At 39.9% G+C, this 21,165-nt stretch overlaps 1 protein-coding gene across 1 annotated transcript in view; it reads right to left on the bottom strand.

The window, feature by feature from the left end:
- Positions 1–361: 361 nt before the first annotated feature.
- Positions 362–21,165, bottom strand: part of LUZP4 (leucine zipper protein 4) — a 36,972-nt gene continuing 16,168 nt past the window's right edge. Inside the window, 4 exon segments of the mRNA XM_012653513.1 lie at positions 362–487; positions 9,170–9,290; positions 13,566–13,621; positions 17,789–17,870. Of these exon segments, the coding sequence (XP_012508967.1) occupies positions 362–487; positions 9,170–9,290; positions 13,566–13,621; positions 17,789–17,870 (385 nt within the window).

Raw genomic sequence — 21,165 nt, 5'->3', positions numbered from 1 at the left:
TGTAAAGGACAAGCAATGAGGCTTTATTGGGGGAGGACGAAAGAAAGTGCTCCCGGACGAGGTTCACTGGTTCCGAGAGAGGTGGCCAGGGAAGTCGTGCACCCGGAAGTGTCGAGCGGGCTTATAAAGGGTTTGGAGTTGGGGGATGCGGGTTTCTCTTCCACGCAAACTTTTGGCGCGCAAAATGGAGAGTTCTTTGTTACAGTTTAGGGTGGGACTCATGGCTTCTTTTTCTTTAGGGAGGGGAGGGGTGCCCGCCACCAGCCTTACATTCTGGCCTTTTGGTTATGATATGATGGGTGCTGCTCTTTCTGACTACTTCCTACTGTGATGGGATGTAGTTAGGGGCTATGAGCCAGAGTCAGCTGGTGGAGGGGTCACTGGTTGGGGGGAGTATGGATGAAGAGGTAGTTGGTTTACTGCCACTCGAGATAGTTCCTGTAGGCAGCACTGGAGGAACTGAGCCAGTGAGCACTTTGTAGGCGATCTGTAAAATCGTATAGAGTTAATTAAGGGACTATTATGACAGGGAAACAAGGACCCGGGGTGGATGTTTTGACGCAGCGGGTGAGTCCTGAGGGGAGAGACTTGAGTATCTTAAATCTTGAGACATAAATTGAATCAGGAGCAGCTGTTAGAAGGGCCAGAAGATATAGAAGTCTGCGTAAGACGGAGTTTAGTGGGACCTACCTGGTGGCAGGAGTAGCTCGGGGAAGCATCTTGAGGTGGGGACCTTTTGATGTGTGAGATATGATGCCAAGAACCGGTAGGGTCGTTTAGAAGTTTTACAGCCATAGGTGTTGTTAAAACAACTGTATGGGGCCCCGTCTGCTGGGGCTCAAGGAGCTTAGGGTGAAGAGTTCTAAGAAGTACCGAGTCACCGTGCTGTATACCCCTGTGAGAGATATCAGAGTTGGTCTCCGGCTCAGGCAGGTATCTGTTTGCGTGGGCACGGAGAAGTTCCCTTTGGAGAGAGAGATATGGGAGATACGAGGCCAAAGGTGGGGGCTGGGCTGGAAGATGATGGTTAATGAGAAAAGGCCGGCCATACATGAGCTCAAAAGGGCTCAGATAAGTAGGATTTCGAGGAGCTGTCCTGATCCGGGTAACAGCCAGGGGCAAGAGGTCAAACCATGATTGGCAGGTCTCGATAATGAGTTTGGTGAGGTGGTCTTCTATTAACCTGTTAGCCCTTTCAACCTTTCATGAGGACTGGGGCCTGTAGGGAACATGAAGTTTCTACTCTATATCGAGCACCTCACAGACATGAACAACTTTAGAAATGAAAGCAGGGCCATTGTCAGAGTGAATGGAGAAAGGAAGGTCAAAGTGAGGAATAATCTCTGTGATGAGAGTGGAGGCTACAATTCGAGCAGTTTCATTGGCAGTGGGGAAAGCTTCAACCCAACCCGTGAAGGTATCTACCAGTCTTAAAAGATATTTGAAGCATTTGTGAGCCAGCATATGAGTGAAATCAACCTGCCAGTCTTGCCCGGGGAGGTGTCCGTGCATTTGATGGGTAGGCACGGGGGGTTTGAGGCCCCCCTGAGGATTGACAGGAGCACAAATGTCACAGACTGAGCAGACAGTTTCGATAAGGGAGTTTAGTGAAGGGTGTGAAAATAGAGGCTGTAGAAAGTGGAAGAGAGGCCAATGAGTTCTAGGGCTTGTGTCTTAGGGAGGGCCAATTTGCCCTGTAGTATGACCCACCCTTCAGTGGTGATTGAGCCCCCCTCAGCGAGAAGTCTGTTGCGTTCTTCTGGAGTGTAGTGAGGCTGGAGAGAAGGAATGGAAAGGAAAAGAAGAGGAGCCGGACTAGGGTGTTTTGGGGATGTTAGGCTGCGGGTGACAGCATCAGCATGGTTGTTCCCCTTAGTGACAGCGGACCCATCCATCTGGTGTCCCTTGCAGTGTATGATAGGCAATTGGTTGGGCAGCTGAAGGGCCTCGAGGAGACGGGAAATGAGAGTGGCATTGGCAACAGGGGAGCCCTTGGTGGAGAGAAAACCTCGTTCTCTCCATATGGCAGTGTGGCAGTGAGCTATCATAAAAGCATATTTAGAGTCAGTGTAGATATTGGCAGTTTTACCTTTGGCTAGATGTAAGGCTCGGGTAAAAGCAATCAGTGAGACAAAGGCATAGGCTGCCTGGCGCCTGCCGTTATCTCTCACAGAAGAGCTGCCATTAACAAACAATGTTAAATCTGTCCTGGGGAGGGGTCGGCCTTGCTGCCATCAACAAACAATGTTGAGTCTGCCCCGGAGAGGGGTCGGTCCACTAGGCCGGGCCTGGAGGTGGTGGCCGCTTCGACTAACTCAGAGCAAGAGTGAGAGGACAGGGTTAAGGATGGGATGGGAAGTAGAGTATCAGGATTTAAGGTTGGAGACTGTGTTAAGGTAATGGTGGGATTTTTCACAAATAGGAGATGGAATTCCTGTAATCTAGGAGTGAGGAGTGCCAAGGAATGGTGAGTTAGGAGGCCTTGGAGGGGATGGGTAGAAAAGACATGTAGATCCTGTCCCAGGGAAAGTTTTAGTGCCTCCCTAGCCAGAGTAGCTGCCGCGACCAGTGCCTGGAGACGGGCAGCCAGCCACGGACCGTGGTGTCCAGTTGTTTGGATAAATAAGCTACCGGAGTAAAGGTGGGTGGGTTTTAGGAGCCCAAAGGTTGGGTGAGGACACCGAGGGCCAGGCCTTGGTGTTCATCCGTGTAAAGGTAAAAAGGTTTTTCAGGATGAGGGAGTGTTAGAGGGAGTGCTTGTAGGAGAGCATCACAAAGTTTCAGAAAGGCTTGGCAGACAGCCTGAGGGTTTAATAGAGGGCCCGCGGATGCATCACGTGCTGCCTCATAGAGGGGGTTAGCAAGGAGAGAAAAGTTGGGGATCCAGTGTCGGAAGAAACCAACGAACCCAAGGAAGGACAGAATTTGTTCAGCAGTGGTGGGTGGCTGGAGGTTGCGAAGAGCCTGCTGGCGATCCACAGTGAGATGACAGGAAGTGGGGGTGAGGCGAAGTCCAAGGTAAGTGACAGTGGGCATAGACTGCTGAACTTTGGAGGGGGACACCCGATAGCCCTTAGAGGCAAGAAAGTTGAGGAGAGAGGCAGTGTGAGTCTTGGAGTGTTGTAGAGAGGGACTACAGAGCAGTAGGTCATCAATGTATTGAAGGACGGTGCTAGGTTGTAAGGGACATTGAAGTAGGTCCTGGGCCAGAGCCTGTCCAAATAGATGGGGGCTGTCCCGAAACCCCTGGGGCAGGACAGTCCAAGTGCATTACCTGGATGTGTTTGTGTCAGGATCTTTTCACGTAAAGGCAAAGAGGTTGTAGCTGGCTGCGTCTAAGGGGATAGTAAAGAAGGCATCTTTGAGGTCCAGGACAGAAAAGTGGATAGTGGAGGGCGGAATATGAGAAAGTAAAGTGTAGGGATTAGGCACTACAGGGCATATGGGAACAACTGTCTCGTTAATGAGTCTGAGGTCCTGGACTAGCCTGTAGGAGCCATTTGGCTTTTTTACCGGGAGTATGGGTGTGTTATAGGGGGAGTTGGTCGGAATTAAGAGTTTTTCACGCAGGAGACGTTCTATAATGGGTTTTAGACCTCTGCGGTGGGTTGGTGAAATAGGGAACTGTGGGCGGTAAGGGAAAGATGAAGGGTCTTTGAGTCGAATGAGGACGGGGGTGTGGTGTGTGGCCACCACTGGGGTGGAGGTGTCCCAAACCTGAGGGTCTACGAGTTTAGGCGGAAGAGGGTATGTAGGGCTTGGTAAGGGGGGGGGAGTCTGTGGACGAAACTGAGGAATCTGGAAAGAGAGATAGAAGAAGGGTGGAAGTTCCAGAGGAAAAGTGGAGGGTGGTGCCCAGTTTGGTTAATAAGTCCCTTCCCAATAGTGGAGTGGGACAGGAGGGCATGATAAGGAAGGAATGGGTGATGGGGCGGCCATCTATTAGGCAGGTTAGGGGACCAGTGGTGGGGGCTGAGAGGGATTGCCGTCAATATCCATGACCGACACCTGGGAAGGATAAGTAGGGCCTGAAAAAGAAGGCAGGACCGAGTAGGTAGCCCCTGTGTCCACCAGAAAGGACACTGTCTCACCCGCTACCTTGAATTTCACCCTGGGCTCGGCGAGGGTGATCGGGGTTGCCAAGTCAGGGCCTCTTCAGTCTTCAGCAGCCAGACCCCAAACCCAAATGGGGCAAACAGACAGGAACAGTTTCCTGACTACGGAGGCCACAGAAGTCTGGAGGACGTCTCACCGAGACTAGTGCGCCGGAATGGAAAGGGGGAGAGAGGATATCAGGCGTCCCTGAGTAACCTCAAGCCCCGTAACGGGGGGAGCCTCTGACGTGGGCCCACGGTTTAATGGACCGGAACAGGATCCGGTGGAGGGAACAGAGACTCTCGGTGGGGGATTCGGGTTGAGATAACACAGGGTGACTCACCCAGGCCGAGAGAGAATCAGGGACTTGAGGCGTGGCCGAAGATCCTTGTCCGGAGGGTCTGCGGAAGGGGGAGCACCGCCCGGAGACCACGGTCCTGGCGGCGCCACTTGCCCTTCCCGGGTTTCCGCACCAAATGTAAGGTTTTTGGATGGGCAGCGGCAGAGAAAGAAAGACAAGCAGAGTGTAAAGGACAAGCAACGAGACTTTATTGAGGGAGGGGGAAAGAAAGTGCTTCCGGACGAGGTTCACTGGTCCCGAGAGAGGAGGCTGGGGAAGTCCAGCACCCGGAAGTGTTGAGCGGGCTTATAAAGGGTTTGGAGTTGGGGGATGGGGGTTTGTCTTTGGCGCGAACTTTTGGCGAGCAAAGTGGAGAGTTCTTTGTTAAAGTTTAGGGTGGGACTCATGGGCTTCTTTTTCTTTAGGGAGGGGAGGGGTGCCCACCACCAGCATTACAGTAAGTAAATTCAAAATTTGTAAAATATATTAAAGTTAATGTGGGAAAACACAAATTTCCTATTGCTCCCAAATTCTAACATGTGTTGGTGCATTTTTTCCAATCTTTGTTTATTGCATTTTGGCAATGCTCTTCCATTCAACAAATATTTATCGGACACCTTCTATATACCAGGCACTTTGTTAGGCACTGGGGACAAAACAGAAATATTGAGACAGATGGAGAGAGGTAGACAGGGAGTAGGCACTATAATTTCACCTGATCTTGGGTAGGAATTTTGGTTACCACTAAGGAGTAGTATACTGTGTAATCTCAAACTTTAGTATGTACAAGAATTCTCTAGAGGGTTTGTTAAACATAGATTGCTGGGGCCCACATCAGAGTTTCTGGTTCAATGGACCTTGGGTGAGGTCTGAGACTTTGCAAGCTCCTAAGTGATGCTGATAGTGCTGGTCTGAAGACCACACTTGGAAAATTAATGCTATGATTGGTGGAGGCTAGGATTGGTGAGGCAAAAATAGAAAACTCAGTTTGCCTGTTTCTTTGTTCACATACTGCCAAATGGCTAGAATGCTTATCTCTGGGCATTGTCCAAACTGATCGTTTGTGCTCCTGTACTTGTAAAGTTATTCAAGATAGAGAGGGAGAGAATTGTGAGTTATTAATATATGGCTGCTGTTTAACATAGAAAAAAGGCCATTTGAAGCTTGCGAAATATTGCTAGGTTCATTGCCTTATCATGTCTCTCATTACCTGTTATTACCCATCGGCAAATAAGACATTGAAAACAGTATATGTATCCTGTATTATCTGGTGATGAGGGTATGAGAAAACAAGCCTTTTCATATTCTGGTAGTGGGGATGTCATATGGTACAACCTTTCTGTACAGCAATTTACCTATACATGTAACATTCTAAATATGTACTATTTGATCTAGCAACTCTACTTCTGGAAAATTATCATATGGAATGAATCGGAGACGTACTGCAAAGAAATAGGTGCGTGGAACCTCATCACAAGCATAATTTACAAAAACTCAAACTGGAAACAGCCTAACTGTCCATCAATGGGGAATTAGATAAATACGGTAAAAAGCTTTACTGTGGAAGAAATCGTAGTGACAGGAAAATAAATATGGACATAGATATTACAATTGTATGTGTGTATGTGATAATTTTGGGTATTTTGTATTTTATAAAATTTCTACAACTAACATGTATTGTTTTATGACCAGAAGAAAATTCTCTCTTCAAATCACTTGATACAAACTACATTAAGAAGCTTCAGGCATATTGTATTTCTCTATAGCAAAGCTACAGCAAAGTCTACAGACCTTAAGTCAAACTGATGATCATTTTGCTTCTCAACACAATGTTTTTTTTTAATTCGGGATATTATGGGGGTACAAACATTTTGGTTACATGTAATGCGTTTGCCTTGCCCAAGCCAGGGCTACAAGTGTGCCCTTCCCCCACACAGAGGGCTCCACTCCGCCTCCATCAGTTGTGGGTTTATCCCCCCATCGCCCGCCCCCCAGCCGGCACCCAGTGAGTATTACTACCATGTTAGCACCTTAGTGTTGATCAGTTAGTACCAATTTGATGGCGAGTACATGTGGTACATGTTTTTCCATCCTTATGATACCTCTCACTTCGAAGGAAGGGCTCAATCTCTATCCAGGATAGTATAAGAGATGCTAGTTCACCATCGTTTTATGTAGTTGAGTAATATTCCATGGTATACATATACCACATTTTATTAATCCACTCATATATTATTATGAAAGTCTTTACTGTCTGTTAATTTGGTTCAGAAAGCAATGGTACAAGTGAACCAGACTAGACTCCAATTTTCCTATATCTCTATATTGTATTACATTTTCCTTGCACAATTAACTATTAAATGTGAGGACAGAATTTGTTAAATTAGGCTAAAAATCACCAGCCTTACATGGAAGTACCACATAGTTATAAACTTACCATTTTCAGTATACCCTAACAATAATTTTAGCTGGACACAGTAGTTGAGGTCCAAACTGCACTTTGATAATCTGCCCATATCAAGATCACTATCACTTGGGACACCATGTATCAATGGACAGGAAAAGAGTCACATTTATATTTAAATTTCATTTATTTAACGTGTTCACAAAAAATGACAGAAGAGTGTAAAAGTCTTATAAGTTTATATCAAAAGTAAAAGCACAAATTCCTAGAAAAACTATAAAAGCTAGGATACAAATTTAGCATTTTAGTAGTCAAATAGCAATATTCAGTCTTACTAACTGATCTTTGAGGCACAGAATATTTCAGAAAAGGTATTCATTAATTGCTTTGCTAGATTGATGAAATAGAGCTTTCTTAAGACTCAAAGGTATGTTCTAGAGCTCAAGGAACAAATTAAAACAAAGAAACAAATTCTCTAATGTTGTAAAAACATATAATTCTGTAAATATGGCTGTTTTTCTAAAATCTATCATTCAAAATCTTCTTTCTTGCTCACCTTCCTGTTCTTTTATGCAAACAAAGCCAAACATTTTTTTCTTCCATGTAAACATTTAGTTTTGGCAGATTACTTATATTAAAACTTACATAAGGAAAAAATACTTTCACAAGAAGAGTAAAAAGTTCAATACTGAAAGAATAAATGCTTTGAAATGCTTTTCTAAATGTTTTTGAATATAATTCACTACAATCTCCCTGTTAACAGCAGACCTTTAATAGAAACAGACCTTTTGGTCTTCAGATGTTGAATGCTGATCTTTTAACTTTCAGCTTAGAGAATCTCTCATCAAGTGATACTGCAGTCTGTGAAGAAAAGAAAGAAAAGCTGTAACTTTGCGGGGTTAGCAATCTTACGAAATACTCATGAAATTTGGTTACTAAAAATAGACAGGGATAGTTAGAGAAGATTCTGAGTAACAAGTGGGAGCCTCTGAGTTTGAAGAAACTGCCCTGTGACCTTAGATACATGAATTGGTTTGCCATCTCTGGTATGCCATTGAGGCCACCTCTTGGTTCTTATAGGATAAATAGTGGCATTGAAGGGCATAATGGAAGAGCAGGGAAGAAAGAGTAAGTAGGTAAGGTTCCACAGTGGAATGAGGGTCAGACTTACCTCTATGCATTGTAGATCAAATGTTTTGACTATGCTTAGGGAGTTGGTGATCTGCCTTGTGAAGACAACCCTAGGACCAGGTGACTTCCAATTGATGTTATTAGTCTACAGCCAACTGGAATACCTTAAAGATCACCCAAAACTTAAATTTCCAGTTTCATCCTTATATAGACTGCCACTGAGCCTAAGTTTCTTTCTCCACCTTCCAGAAACACCCTTTCCAACATCACTTCAAAACCTACATCAGAAACCAGATTAGTACTACATTGAAGCACAAGTAGTCTATATTTATTACCATATATCGCCTATTTTCCACTTATGGGTCATATACTTTTATGCAGAACACAATTAATCAAAACATGGATGGAATAGTGTACTCTGATTAATTTACCCTGTTGCTAACTGAAGGATGACAGAAAATTCTTCTGGTTACAACTCTTGCTGTGAAAATCATTAAAAATACATTAGTATACTTTCTTGCTTTAGTATGCGGTCTGGTAGACATAGATGTCTCCTTGATAAGTGAGAATTATGTTGAGCCTTAAGGCCACCACAGATGTAAACATATACAGTTGGCCTTCTCTATCCATGGGTTCTGCATCCATGGACTAAACCAACAGCAAACCAAAAATGTTAAAAAAAAAATGAATGGTTGCATCTGTACTGAACATGTACAGACTTTTTTCTTGTCATTATTCCTGAAATAATATAGTATAACAACCATATACATAGCATTTACATTGTATTTGATATTATAAGTAATCTAGAGATGATTTAAAATATATGGGAGGATGTGCATAGGTTATATGTAAATACTACGCCATTTATATCAGAAACTTGAGCATCCATGGGTTTTAGTATCCAGTGGGGCCCTGGAATCAATCCCCCACAGATACTGAGGGACAGCTGCAATAGACTGGACTAAATCCATGTTCAACTTGAAGTTCATTTAAAAATAAGTAATTGAGATTGGTTTATTTTCTTGACCTTCGTGTCTCTCACCAAGGTTTAGCATAGGGAAGAGATTTCTTATGTATTAACGGTTCCAGATAGGTTCTGCTTAACCACATTTTTTCCAATACATAAAAGATACCTAAGATAGACATGAATTCTTTAACATCACATGAAGAAGTTTATTGTGCAATTCTATTAAATTTACCTGATTACCCAGTGCCTGATACTCGAATTCCAAGCATACTCCTTTGGGCTTATTCGGAGAATTGTCGATTGCAGCATATTTTCTTTTCAGGAGTAAATCTTTAAACTCACGTCTTATGGATCTGTCAATTAAACATAGTATTTAATAAAAACGTATTTGACAGCCACTAATTAGATGAGCAATTTTGGATCATTGAACTTAACCTCTTTAAGTCTCATTTTCACCAGTTGTAAAATGAAGATGGTATATTTTCAAGAATCCTCAAGCTTCCTTTTACTAGTAAGATTTCAAGTTCTGAATCAGGGAGCATTTGTACAGCATTCAGGAGGATCAAATGCATGCATTAATCTAGACTTTTTAATATTATTACTTCAAAATCCTAACATGAGTTTTTCTACTCTTTAAATGCCAAAGCAGTTTTTCTATTTTTAGAGTATGGTTATGCCTATAAGCATTTTGGGACAAAAGCAGACATAGCCTCCATATAGAGAGAAAATGGATTCATGGTTGCCTTGGGCCGGGGATAGGGGAGGGAAGGGAGAGAATGGGGAGTGATTCCTAATGGGTATGGAGTTTCTTTTGGAGACAGTGAAAATGTTCTAAAATTAGATTATGGTGATGGTTATACAACTGTTAATATACTAAAAGCCATTGAATTGTATACTTTAACTTGGTGAACTTTATGATATGAAAATTATATCTCAATGAAGTTGTTACTAAAAAAGTAGTTGGAGCACATGGATATATAGGAATTAATATGAAAAGGAGCCCACCTATCAAAAATGTTCATTCTGCCCCATTACAGAGGTATGCAACATGGCAGAATGAAAATGAAAATACAGGGCCTCCTGTCTGGTTGCTAGTAGGTCTGGTTCTTGCTTCATCTCATTATAACAGATCTTCATGTAAATAAACAGTACAGAAAATTTTTTTTTAATGAGCGGATAAATATTTCAAGGGAATATGTTTACCACATGTAGTTACACTCTATCAGAGGTAGAGTACAACAAAAGCCCAAATGCTGTGTGGTTATCTGGATGTTGTTATAGTCAGTGGTTGTATAGTCAGTTGAGTTGTTATAGTCAGTGGTTTTAAATAAGTCAGGTATTTTTTCACTGTTTTTTTTTTGGTCTAGTTATAAATATTGCTCCTTCTATGATCCAACTGTACCAAAACTGTGTTTGTTTTGGGAAAAAGGGGGAGAGTGCTCTGAGTAATTAAATAAATGTTTCCCAATTAATTTTTATTTGTAATTTCTCTTTCCTTTTCTTTATTTTCTCTAACGACATACATCTGAGTTGGCCTAATCTAACCATATGATAAAAGCAAAAGGGGCAAAAGAGGAAGTCAGAATGATTCAAAGAGTGAGAAGGACATGACATGCTGTTGTTGGTTTGAGGATGAAGGGGCCACATGAGAGGGAATTCAGGCTGCCTCTAGAAGCAGGGTGGCCCCTGGCTGATAGCCAGCAAAGAAACGAAAACCTCATTCTCACAACCCCAAGTGTTAGGTAGATAGCAAGTGACTCCAGGTCTCCTAGGGACGAAAGTGGGTGCTGCTGTGATTCACTCCGCCCACCAAATGGGCTTTCAGAGAGGCTCATGGGAGATCTACATGCACAGTGAGGCTCAGGTCATGCAACTCTCAACTGTCCAATCAAAGTGGTTCCATGGTGATGTCTGAACCACGAGGGAGGTCCCAATGCAGGGACTATAAAACAAGACGCAGACCATAAGCAGTCCCTTTTTTGTGCCCTTCCATTTGCTCTTCCTTTGCTGCAACAATGGGTCTGGTTGTCATCTGTGGCATATATATCACGCTCTGTAAACCTATATGTTGCTCTTGCTCTATAATCCTATCTTTCTCTCCTCAATAAATCTCATTTTCATGCTTGCCTAACTTTGGCATGTCTGGTCATTCTTCGGACATGAGTCTGCCAAGAACTGACATTTCAGACTAAAATCTGACACAAGGAACTGAAATTTGCCAATAACCAGAATGAGCTTGGAAGGAGATTCTTCCAAAGAGCCTCCAGATAAGAGGGCAGCTTGGCCAGTACCTTAATTTCAGCTCTATGAGACCCTAGGTGGAGAGCCACCCAAGCATGCCTGTAAATCTGATCTGTGAGACAATAAATGGGTGCTGTTTTAAGCTGCTGTTTGTGGTAATTTGTTTAAGCAGCAATAGAAATCTATTAATATCCTAGGATTTTAGAGAATTTAACTTCTTTACTTGTATTTGCAGAGAGACAATATGGGAGCATAGAAAGCCCACAGGTTTTATAGCCATACAAACCAAATTTAAATATAGCTTCTACCACTTATTGGTTGTACGATTTCAGGGAAGTTATCATAATGTACCTTACTGAGGTTTAGTTTATTCATCTGTAATATGGAAATGTTAATACTGTGAACTAAAATAAAATCTTAAGGCTTCCTCCCAACCAGCTGACTGGAATGGATCCCCTCTTGGCCAAGAGTATGTCCTAAAACTCAATTATAGGCCATGAAGAAGAAGGTCAGACATGCCTCATCATGCCCCCTCCCTTCCTGTAGATATCCTTTTGTAACTCATTGAAGGCCTAAGGCTATGCAAGACAAACCTGCAGGTCCTCAATTTACATAACAAATGTATGTCCAGTGGCTTGTCTCTGATTAACAGACTTCCTTATCTTAAGACATTCCAAGCCTTAGGCAAAGCTGCATGTCTTTAACCAATTATAAGTCAAAGAGTCTTTAAACCCACCCATAACCTGTAAAAATCTGTCCCCCCTTTGAGATGGCCCATTTTTTCCGGCCAAGCCAATGTATGCCTTCCATATATTGATTTATGAATTTATCTGTAATCCCCATCTCCCTGAAATGTATAAAACCAAACTGTTACCCAGCCACAGTGAATCCACTTGCTCAAGGCTTCTTGGGTGTCACTGCGGGCTGTGGTCCTCAAATTTGATCCAGAATAAACCTTTTTAAATTATGTTACAGAGTTTGGCTTCTTTTCTGTTGACAATACCTACTGCACAGGACTGCTGGGACTAAATTAAATCACAAATGTAAAAGTGCTTACTTAGCATAGTGCCTAGCACATAACATAGGCACTCAGTAAATGCCAGCTATTATTATTAATCTGCTTCTAAGTTCACAGCTCTCTCAATCCTTTCACAGGTGCCTTTGGTGAGGCCCATTTCAAAGGGAGTGTAATGGCATTTTTCCCTTTCCTGGTTGTGGATCTGAAAGGACACACAGATGCTACAGATATTACTCATAAGGTTCAGGACATGCTGCCCCAGAATACCCCAGAGTATACTCAAAATATGCCTCTTTTCCAGACGATTTTTCTGAGCTAATTATTTTGACAAACAGCAGACACAACAGAAGCTTTGAAAACAGAGTAGACGTTACATTGTTGTAAGAGAAATTTACGTCTTTAAAGGAAATCTCCACTGATAAGGTTGTCTCCCTCACACACCAGGAACAGAAGGATCAGCAACAAACTTTGCTCAAGTTTACTCTACTTACCCTCACCCCCTACCATCTCCTATAACTGGCCTTTCCCCACACTTTTCTTTCTTTGTTTCAGGGAGGATGATATTTAAGCCTGAAGTGTAACACAACTCTTTGAGATCTACTCTTGTGATTTACTCTTGGAGATTTCCTTGAGCATCTCTCATATACACAGCAGGTATATAGGCGAGAAAAGAAAAAAACTTTTACCTGAGGAATGTGAGTCCTTTTAAATTATCAGGTCCTGAGAGATGTTAAAATGGGATGGCAATCATGTCCTACTCTCCACTTTGACCTATGTATTCATCTCTTGAAACTGCTTGCTATTGCCACAAGTAGCTATAAATTAACCTAATAATGCCACATCAGATAATATAACCCATACCCTATAGCTTAACAATGTATTTATTAATAGCTAATCACTAATCAATGTTATTTCTGTAAATCAGTGAGAATTCCTGACAAACAACTTTGGAACTAAGATCATTTGGAACACCGGAATTTATTTAGCATGTCTAGTATATATTATTATTAAAGAGCAGAAGAGTTTTAAATCTTAAGATTGAAAATGAGGAAAAATGTTCATGGCACTGAATTTTTTGGGATGACAACTCTTTCATGCTTTAAGCGGAAGGGGTATAACATTAACACATTTATATTCACCGTAGGAAGATGATGCATGGAAATTTCAAAAGTAAAAATAAAATCAAGCCAAGTCGTTTTACTTAAGAATTTTCTGGTTCTGCATTAGGATTGTTTACGGAAGTTGTTATGAATTGTTCAGAGTAAGATTCTAGAGGGGCCCTGCTGGAAGTTACAATTATTCCTTTTTGTTTCATATTTTCCCCTAGGAATAATCAAATGCAGTTATACAGATGTCAGTCTGCAATTACCTTTCAGAGTTTATCTCATCTTCATCATTGTTGTTGCCCTCATTTTCTGGTGTTAGCTAAATGAGAAAAGTTGAAACAAATCATGCAAAAGTCTTTCGTCCTTACTCAGTACAAGGTTTTTATTGTCTATATTTAAAATTAACTCAACATTTTCAATGACAATCTCTTTGCTTGATCCTCAGTCTAACATTCAATTTAAGATTTTTCACCCCTATTCACAGATACAAGAATGTCAAAGCCAGTGACCCGCTTAGAAATCAAGCAGCCCAACTCCTTCAAGTAACAGACAAGAAAACTGGGATTCAGAACAATCAAATGACTTCTCCAAGGCCTTATATCTAGTAGTGATCCAGAAGAAAACTCTCTAAGATCTTGATGTAGCCTGGATTCAAACACTGCTTGTCTGGATGTAGGGAAAAGATCATAGTTATAGATAAAATCTACAAAGGGTGTCCTCAAAATCTTTATATATATAACAGGCCTGTGACTGACTATATTCAAGATAGCTAAGTGAGGTAGAAAACTGTATGGTCCTAATAACTTAATTTTAGAAAGTCTCACTTCTACTCCAATCAGACATTTCAGGTAAAAGTTAGAATTTTTCCAATAATTAATTTAAATCCTTTATTCCTGAAATGACTTTGTAAGTGACAACATAGGTTATACCTACATGTGGTCAATGAAACAGACCAAAGCGTAATCAAAGTATTATATTCAAATATTAATTGGCCCAGATCACTTCATAACTGAATTGGTTGCAGTGCATCCAGTTATATGCAGCAGGTGTTTGGGGTGGTCCAGCTATTTTTACATAAGGTCCTAGCCATATAGTTTGCAGTGGATTTGGTATCAAGAACCCTACAAATAATATAGCAACAAGGAAGTCTGCAGAGCCAGTAGACTATAAAAGCACAATAACACATGTAGGTATTCTTGACAGTTAATGTTTATAGATCAAATATTCTCTTACTAGAAAGTTCATGCTCAGGTTGGAAGCACATATTAGTGTTTACAAGTAAACATGCTGCTAAAGGCAGCTTAAATTCAAGATGAATGTATGTCTAATGGCAATGTCTCCATAAGTTAAAGAGAGCCTCATGTACCCACACCCCATACTCTACTGGTGATACTCATTAACAGTGACCTTGCCAAGAACTAAAGAAAGAGGAGGATGCCACTAGAATGGAGGGATTGTTTATATGGGAACCACTGGCAATTATGGCAGATTATCAAGGAGTGTAACTAGGTAGTAGAGAAGCCAGAGTAGTAGAAATGGGAATAGGAGCCATGGAAACAGGGAAATGAGAGCAGGAACTAGAATTAGCAACTATTGGGAAAATGGGTTTTAGTTGATGTGATTATTTTTAAAATAAATTGGTCAATAACGTCGTTTCCCTACTTAAAGTCTTTCAACAGTTCTGCATTGCCATCAAATACAGACTCCATGATGTGGCTCCTGACTCTCTATCCCTCCACACTCACCTCTCAACAGTTCTGCTCACACATTTTACACTTGAGCTCAATGATGTTCAAACTATGTTTTAAAGTGGAAGAATCCCTAGTTCTAATAAAATCTTACTTGGTATCCCAATATGCAAAATCTTTAAAAGCAAGGCTGCCTTCATTGGCCCGAGGCATCTCTTCACAACCCCTAGGACTCTGCAGTACGCAGTTTGAAAACCACTTGCAGTGGGGACAAACTAAGCTAACTGCAGCTTACCAAGTATGCCAGGCTCTCTCTCATTTCTGCACCTTTACACGTGTTGTTTCCTCTAACTGGAATGCCTTTTCAACCTTTTCTGCTTTGCTTACTCCTACTCAGCCTTTAAGACTCAACTCAAATTCTATAACCATTAGTAAGCCTTCCCTGACCTCCCTAACTGGTTTGGGACCCCCTTTCCTATACTGCCATAGTAGCTGGGACATACCTTTATCTCAGCATTTATACTGTGTTTTTATTATTTATTCATTACTGGGAGCAAAGATTCTTTCTCAAGTACATAGCACATATCTGGTATATAATAAGTGCTCAGTAAGTGTTCAATGAATAAATGAAATACTACAAAGAAGTAGAGGAAGAAGGGAACTAAGAAAAGGCCATTGAATTTGGTAAGAAGGAAGTAATAAAAAACTTTTGATAGTAAAATTTAGTAGAATGTTAGGACTGAAATCAGAGTCAAGAAATAAATGGGCAAACAGAAATGCCTATGAGGTTTTTAACTGTATTTGAAAGTCTATTATAAACTTTGTTCCCATTTAAAGAATATTCATATTTGCCCCCATATTCCCATGGGGATTTTTAACTTCACATTGCAAATCACTTGAATAATGACTGAACATGTGTGTGTGTGTGTGTGTGTGTATACACATAAATATGAATCATATAAAACTAATTAAAATGTAAGAACTTTTTTAAAAGCATGCATTTTTAAAAGTAATCACATCAATATGACCATAATGAACATTTGGTGATTATAATAAATAATTTGACATAATCATAATCATAGTAATGATAAAATAATAAGAACTTCAATTTATGTAGTACTTACTATAATCCAATCTTTATCCTAAAATGTTTACATATATTTCAATTAATCATCACAACAAGCACACTAATATGTGCTTCCAACCTGAGCATGAACTTTCTAGTAAGAGAATATTTGATCTATAAACATTAACTGTCAAGAATACCTATGAGGTAAATATTCTTCCAATTTTATAGTTGAGAAATCAGATTCAAAGAGACTTGCCCAAGGTTCTTCAGCTACTATGTTTCATCAAATCTAAGAAACCATGATTGTAACATTCACTATTATCTTAAGAACCACTGAAAAGATTTAAAAGTTGTCAATTTAACTATGGTTAAATATGAGACACTTCCTAATCTCAGAGATGTTAAAACCTGAAAAAAAAAGGTGTGTCTGAGAATTCATGAAATATGGCATTAAGTGGTAGAAATATGATTCCATCCAAGTGTCCCTGGTCATTAACCACTGCACCATAATGCTGAGAACTCTTTTGACATCTCATATATGGCTTTCATTCTAATCCCTTCATTTTACAGGTGAAGAAACTGATTGAGAGCAGGGGCAGTGACTTGCTCAAGGTTATACACCCAGGTAATAAGTGGAAGAGCTAGAAAGGAAAACTAAATCTCTGAGACCCAGACTAGTCCTCTTTTACACTATGTCACATTGCCATTTAAGCTAGGTACAAAGGTATTGGAAAAAATATCCAAATGTCAGTGCAGGAATAAGTACAAGGTGTTTTATGTAGGAGCTAAATCTACTCAATAAAACATTTCATCTAAATGCTTCCATCAAACACCTGTGTTCTGTATTAAAGATGGAAGTTTCCAGCAAAATAGACTTAATTGGCTTAATCAATATACTATTCACATCATTTCTTGCAATTGGTTGTTCACAGATATTCAAGAAATAAATAACAAATAAAGTAGGCAATGTCCTAGGGACACAATGGTTGTAAAACAGATTGTTCAAAATAACACATGCAGCCAGGTGTGGTGGCTCATGTCTGTAATCCTAGCACTTTGGGAGGCTGAGATAGGAGGATTGCTTGAGGCCAGGAGTTTGAGACCAGCCTGAGCAAGAGACCCCATCTCTACAAAAAATAGAAAAATTAGCCGGGCGTCGTGGTGTGCACCTGTAGTCTCAGCTACTTGGGAGGCTGAGGCAGAAGGATCACTTAAGCCCAGGAGTTTGAGATTGTAGCGAGCTATGATGACACCATTGCACTCTAGCACTGGCAACAGAGTGAGATCTTGTCTCAAAATAAATACATAAATAAATAAAATAAAAATTTAAAGAAAATAAAATAATACATACTACTTATTATTATTACTTAATAATAAGTATTATTTGTATAATCTTTGCTTACTTTTGTCTAATGCCCACTTAGAAACTAAATAATATAAAGTAGGATGGGGGATAAGGAAAGGAAGAAGGAAACTTTGCAAGCAATTATTCCATAAGGCTAGAAACACTTGACTCATGTAGAAATGTATGACATGATATGTGGCTTCTTCATACATTGATGTCAATAAACAGGTTTTAAAACATATTAAAGTAATCATCAGTAGAAGTAGATGCCAAAACTAACTAATGGAAGAAACAAAGGCTGCAAAGAGAAAGCCCATTCAAATGAAAATGATACATAAAACCACACAGATGCTGAGTTATAAAGTTGAAAGTGCTGACACTTACTGTTTGTTTCATATTCATTTGATTATTTCTTTCCTGCATCTGTTTCTGGTAGTATTCACTCCTTTGATTCATCATAAAAGCACTGATATTAATCAAAAAGGGTGATAATTTAAAAAAACGATCATTTACTTTGAAAACAATTATTATTTAGAATATATGTCTTCCAGCAATATTCTTTTATTATACATATTTAAACATCTGACTTAAGACTAAACACTAGATGCAATTAAAATCCAGAATGGTGTTTTGATAAGTAATTTTCAGCTTAAGTGTGAATTATTACTTAATGCATGCATAACAACAGATCAGAAGTTAGCTAGGCATATGGTTGAATATTTTTGTTTAAAAATTTAGTTTTCTAGAAGTGATGTAAGCAAGATAGCTGTTATGGACTGAATGTTTGTGCCCTCCAAAAATTCACATATTAAAAAAAAATTACATATTGAAACTCTAACCCCTAAAGTGATGACATTTGAAGATGGAGCATGTGGGAGGTAATTGCATTTAGATGAGGTCATGAGGGTGAGGTGAGGTGTCCTTATAAGAAGAGTAAGAGATTGGGGCTCACTTGCTCTCTGTCATGTGAGGACACAGCAAGAAGATAGCCATCTGAAAGCGAGGAAGAGAGCTCTCTCATCAAGAACTCGACTGTGATCACATCCTGATCTCAGATTTTTTTTTCTGATCTCAGATTTATAGGCTCCATAACTGTGAGAGATTCCTGTTGTTTTAAACATCCCAGTCTATGGTATTTTGTTATGGCAACCCAAGCAGACTAAGACAATAATGGACAGGGAGCTATGGGCCCTCCTTCCCCCAGTAAAGACAGCAAGTTAACAATAATATGTGAACCAAAATACCTTTGTGAGAACTATAGAGACCAGTTGAGAATCTACAGTACTCAGACCACTGTAAAATCAAGGAGGGATTCCAAGCAAAAAGGGTAGGAAAATTTGTGGCATTTGGTACACTCATCTGTGCCCCTCCCCCTATGCAGCATAGGAAACCTCCATAGCAGGGCTCTTCCCTCCAAATGGAAACAAAAGAGTGAACCATTCATCCAACAGTCTGTCTTGTCTGGGGGCTGCCCAAGGGACTGGTTTCTGTCTCACCTGATTCAAGGCACAGACAGAACTGGTACTAGAGTAGGAAAGTCACCAAAAACAGAGGTAAGTAGCATGTTAGAGCCAAATGCCAGGGGCAGTGAGAGATTAGAAATGGTTTGAGAGGTCCTAGAACCTTCAGTTAAGCTGATTGGTGAAGGTCTTTCCCCACACAAAGCCAGTACACAAAGATTGGGAAAGGTGTTTGTTTTTACAACTGCCCCAATTCCAGAGAAAATCTACAAAGCATATAAGAAAATGGGAAATATGACCAAATCAGAGGAACAAAATAAAATTCCAGAAACTGACCCTAAAGAAATGCAAGTCTATGAACTGTGTGACAAAGAATTTAAAATAATTGTCATAAAGAAGCTCAATGAGCTAAAGAGAACACAGACAACTACAGAAAACTAAGAAAATGGTGCATGAACAAAATAAGAGTATCAATGAAGAGGTAGAAGGTATAAAAAAAGAACCAAACAGAAATTCAGAAGCTAAAAAGCACACTAACTGAACTGAAACATTCATTTGTCAGGTTTAACAGCAGACCTGCTCAGACAGAAAAAATAATCAGCAAACTTGAAATGAGTCATTTTAAATCACTGAGTCAGAGACGCAAAAAGAAAAAAAGAATGAAGAAAAATGAAGAGAGCCTAAGAAACTGACGGGGCACTATCAAGTGAACCAATATATGCATTATAGGAATCCAAAAAGGAGAGGATGAGGGTGGGAGAGACTTTCTTTAAAAACTTCCCACATTTGAGGAAATAAATGAGCATACAGATTCAAGAAGCTCAAAAAACTCCAACTAGAATAAACCCAAAACAACCACAACAAGACCTATAGTCAAACTGTATAAAATCAATGACAAAGAGAGAATCTTGAAAGCATCAAGAGAAAAGGGATTCATCACATACAAAGAGGGTTCCATAATATTATCAGTGGATTTCTCAGCAGAAACTTTGCAGGCCAAAAAAGCGTGGGATGATATATTCAAAGTACGAAAGAAAAACACCTACAAGTTCATTACCACTAGACCTGCACTACAAGAAATGCTAAAGAGAATCCAAGTTGAGATGAAAGGACAGTAGAGAGCAACATGAAGCTGTACAAAAATATAATGTTCTCTGGTAAAGGTAAATATATGGACAAACACAGTAATCTGTACTATCGTAATTGTGATGCATTGAATTTATATGACGAAAACATAAAAATAACTATAAATGTATATTAATGAGTATACGATATACAAAGATGCAATTTGTGGCATCAATAACAAAGTGGGAATGAGTGGAGCTGTACTTAGGAGGAGGGTTTCTGAATATAATTGAAGTTAAGTTGTTATTAGTTTAAAATAGAATGCTATAACTTTAAGATGTGATTACAATGATAACCACTAAGAAAATCTCTATAGAATACACAGAAAAAGAAATGAGAAGGGAATCAAAGCATATCACTACAAAAAAAACCAGTGAAAGACAAAGGAAGGCAGTAAGAGAAGGGACAAAATAGCTACAAGACTTACAGGAAACAATTAACAAAATGGCAATAGTAAGTCCTTCCCTATCAGTAATTACTTTAAATGTAAATAGATTAAAGTCCCCAATCAAAAGGTACAGATTGGCTGAATGGATTAAAAAACAGGATCCAATTACATGCTGTCCACAAGAGATTTACTTTAGATCTAAGGACATACACAGGCTGAAAGTGAAATGACAGAAATGCAAATGGTAACCAAAAGAGAGCAGGAGTGGCTATACTAATATTAGACAAACTAGACTTTAAATCAAAACTGTTACAAGAGACAAAGAAGGATATTATATAATGATAAAAGGGTTAATTCACCAAGAAGATTAACAATTATAAATAATTATGCAACAAACCTCAGAGTTCCGTGAAGCAAACTTCGACAGAATTGAAAGGAGAAATAGACAGCAAGAAAATAATGCTAGGAGACTTGAATGTCTCACTTTCAATAATGGCTAGAACAAGCAGACAGAAGATCAACAAGGAAACAGAGAACTTCAACAACACTACAGACCAGTTGTGCCTAACAGACAATAAAGAACATTTCTCTCGACAATAGCAGAATATATATCGTTCTCAAATGTACATGGAACATTCTCCAAGATGTTAGGCTACACATGTTAGGCTACAAAACAAGTCTTAACAAATTCAAGAAGACTGAAATCATACAAAGTATCTTTTCTGATATCAATAGCACAAGGAAAATGAGAAAATCCACTTACTATTCTAATACATATTAGAATAGAA

The sequence above is a fragment of the Propithecus coquereli genome, unplaced genomic scaffold (genome assembly GCF_000956105.1).
Source record: "Propithecus coquereli isolate 6110/MARCELLA unplaced genomic scaffold, Pcoq_1.0 Scaffold421, whole genome shotgun sequence".
Classification (NCBI taxonomy): Eukaryota; Metazoa; Chordata; class Mammalia; order Primates; family Indriidae; genus Propithecus; species Propithecus coquereli.
This window is presented reverse-complemented; position numbering and strand designations above follow the sequence as displayed.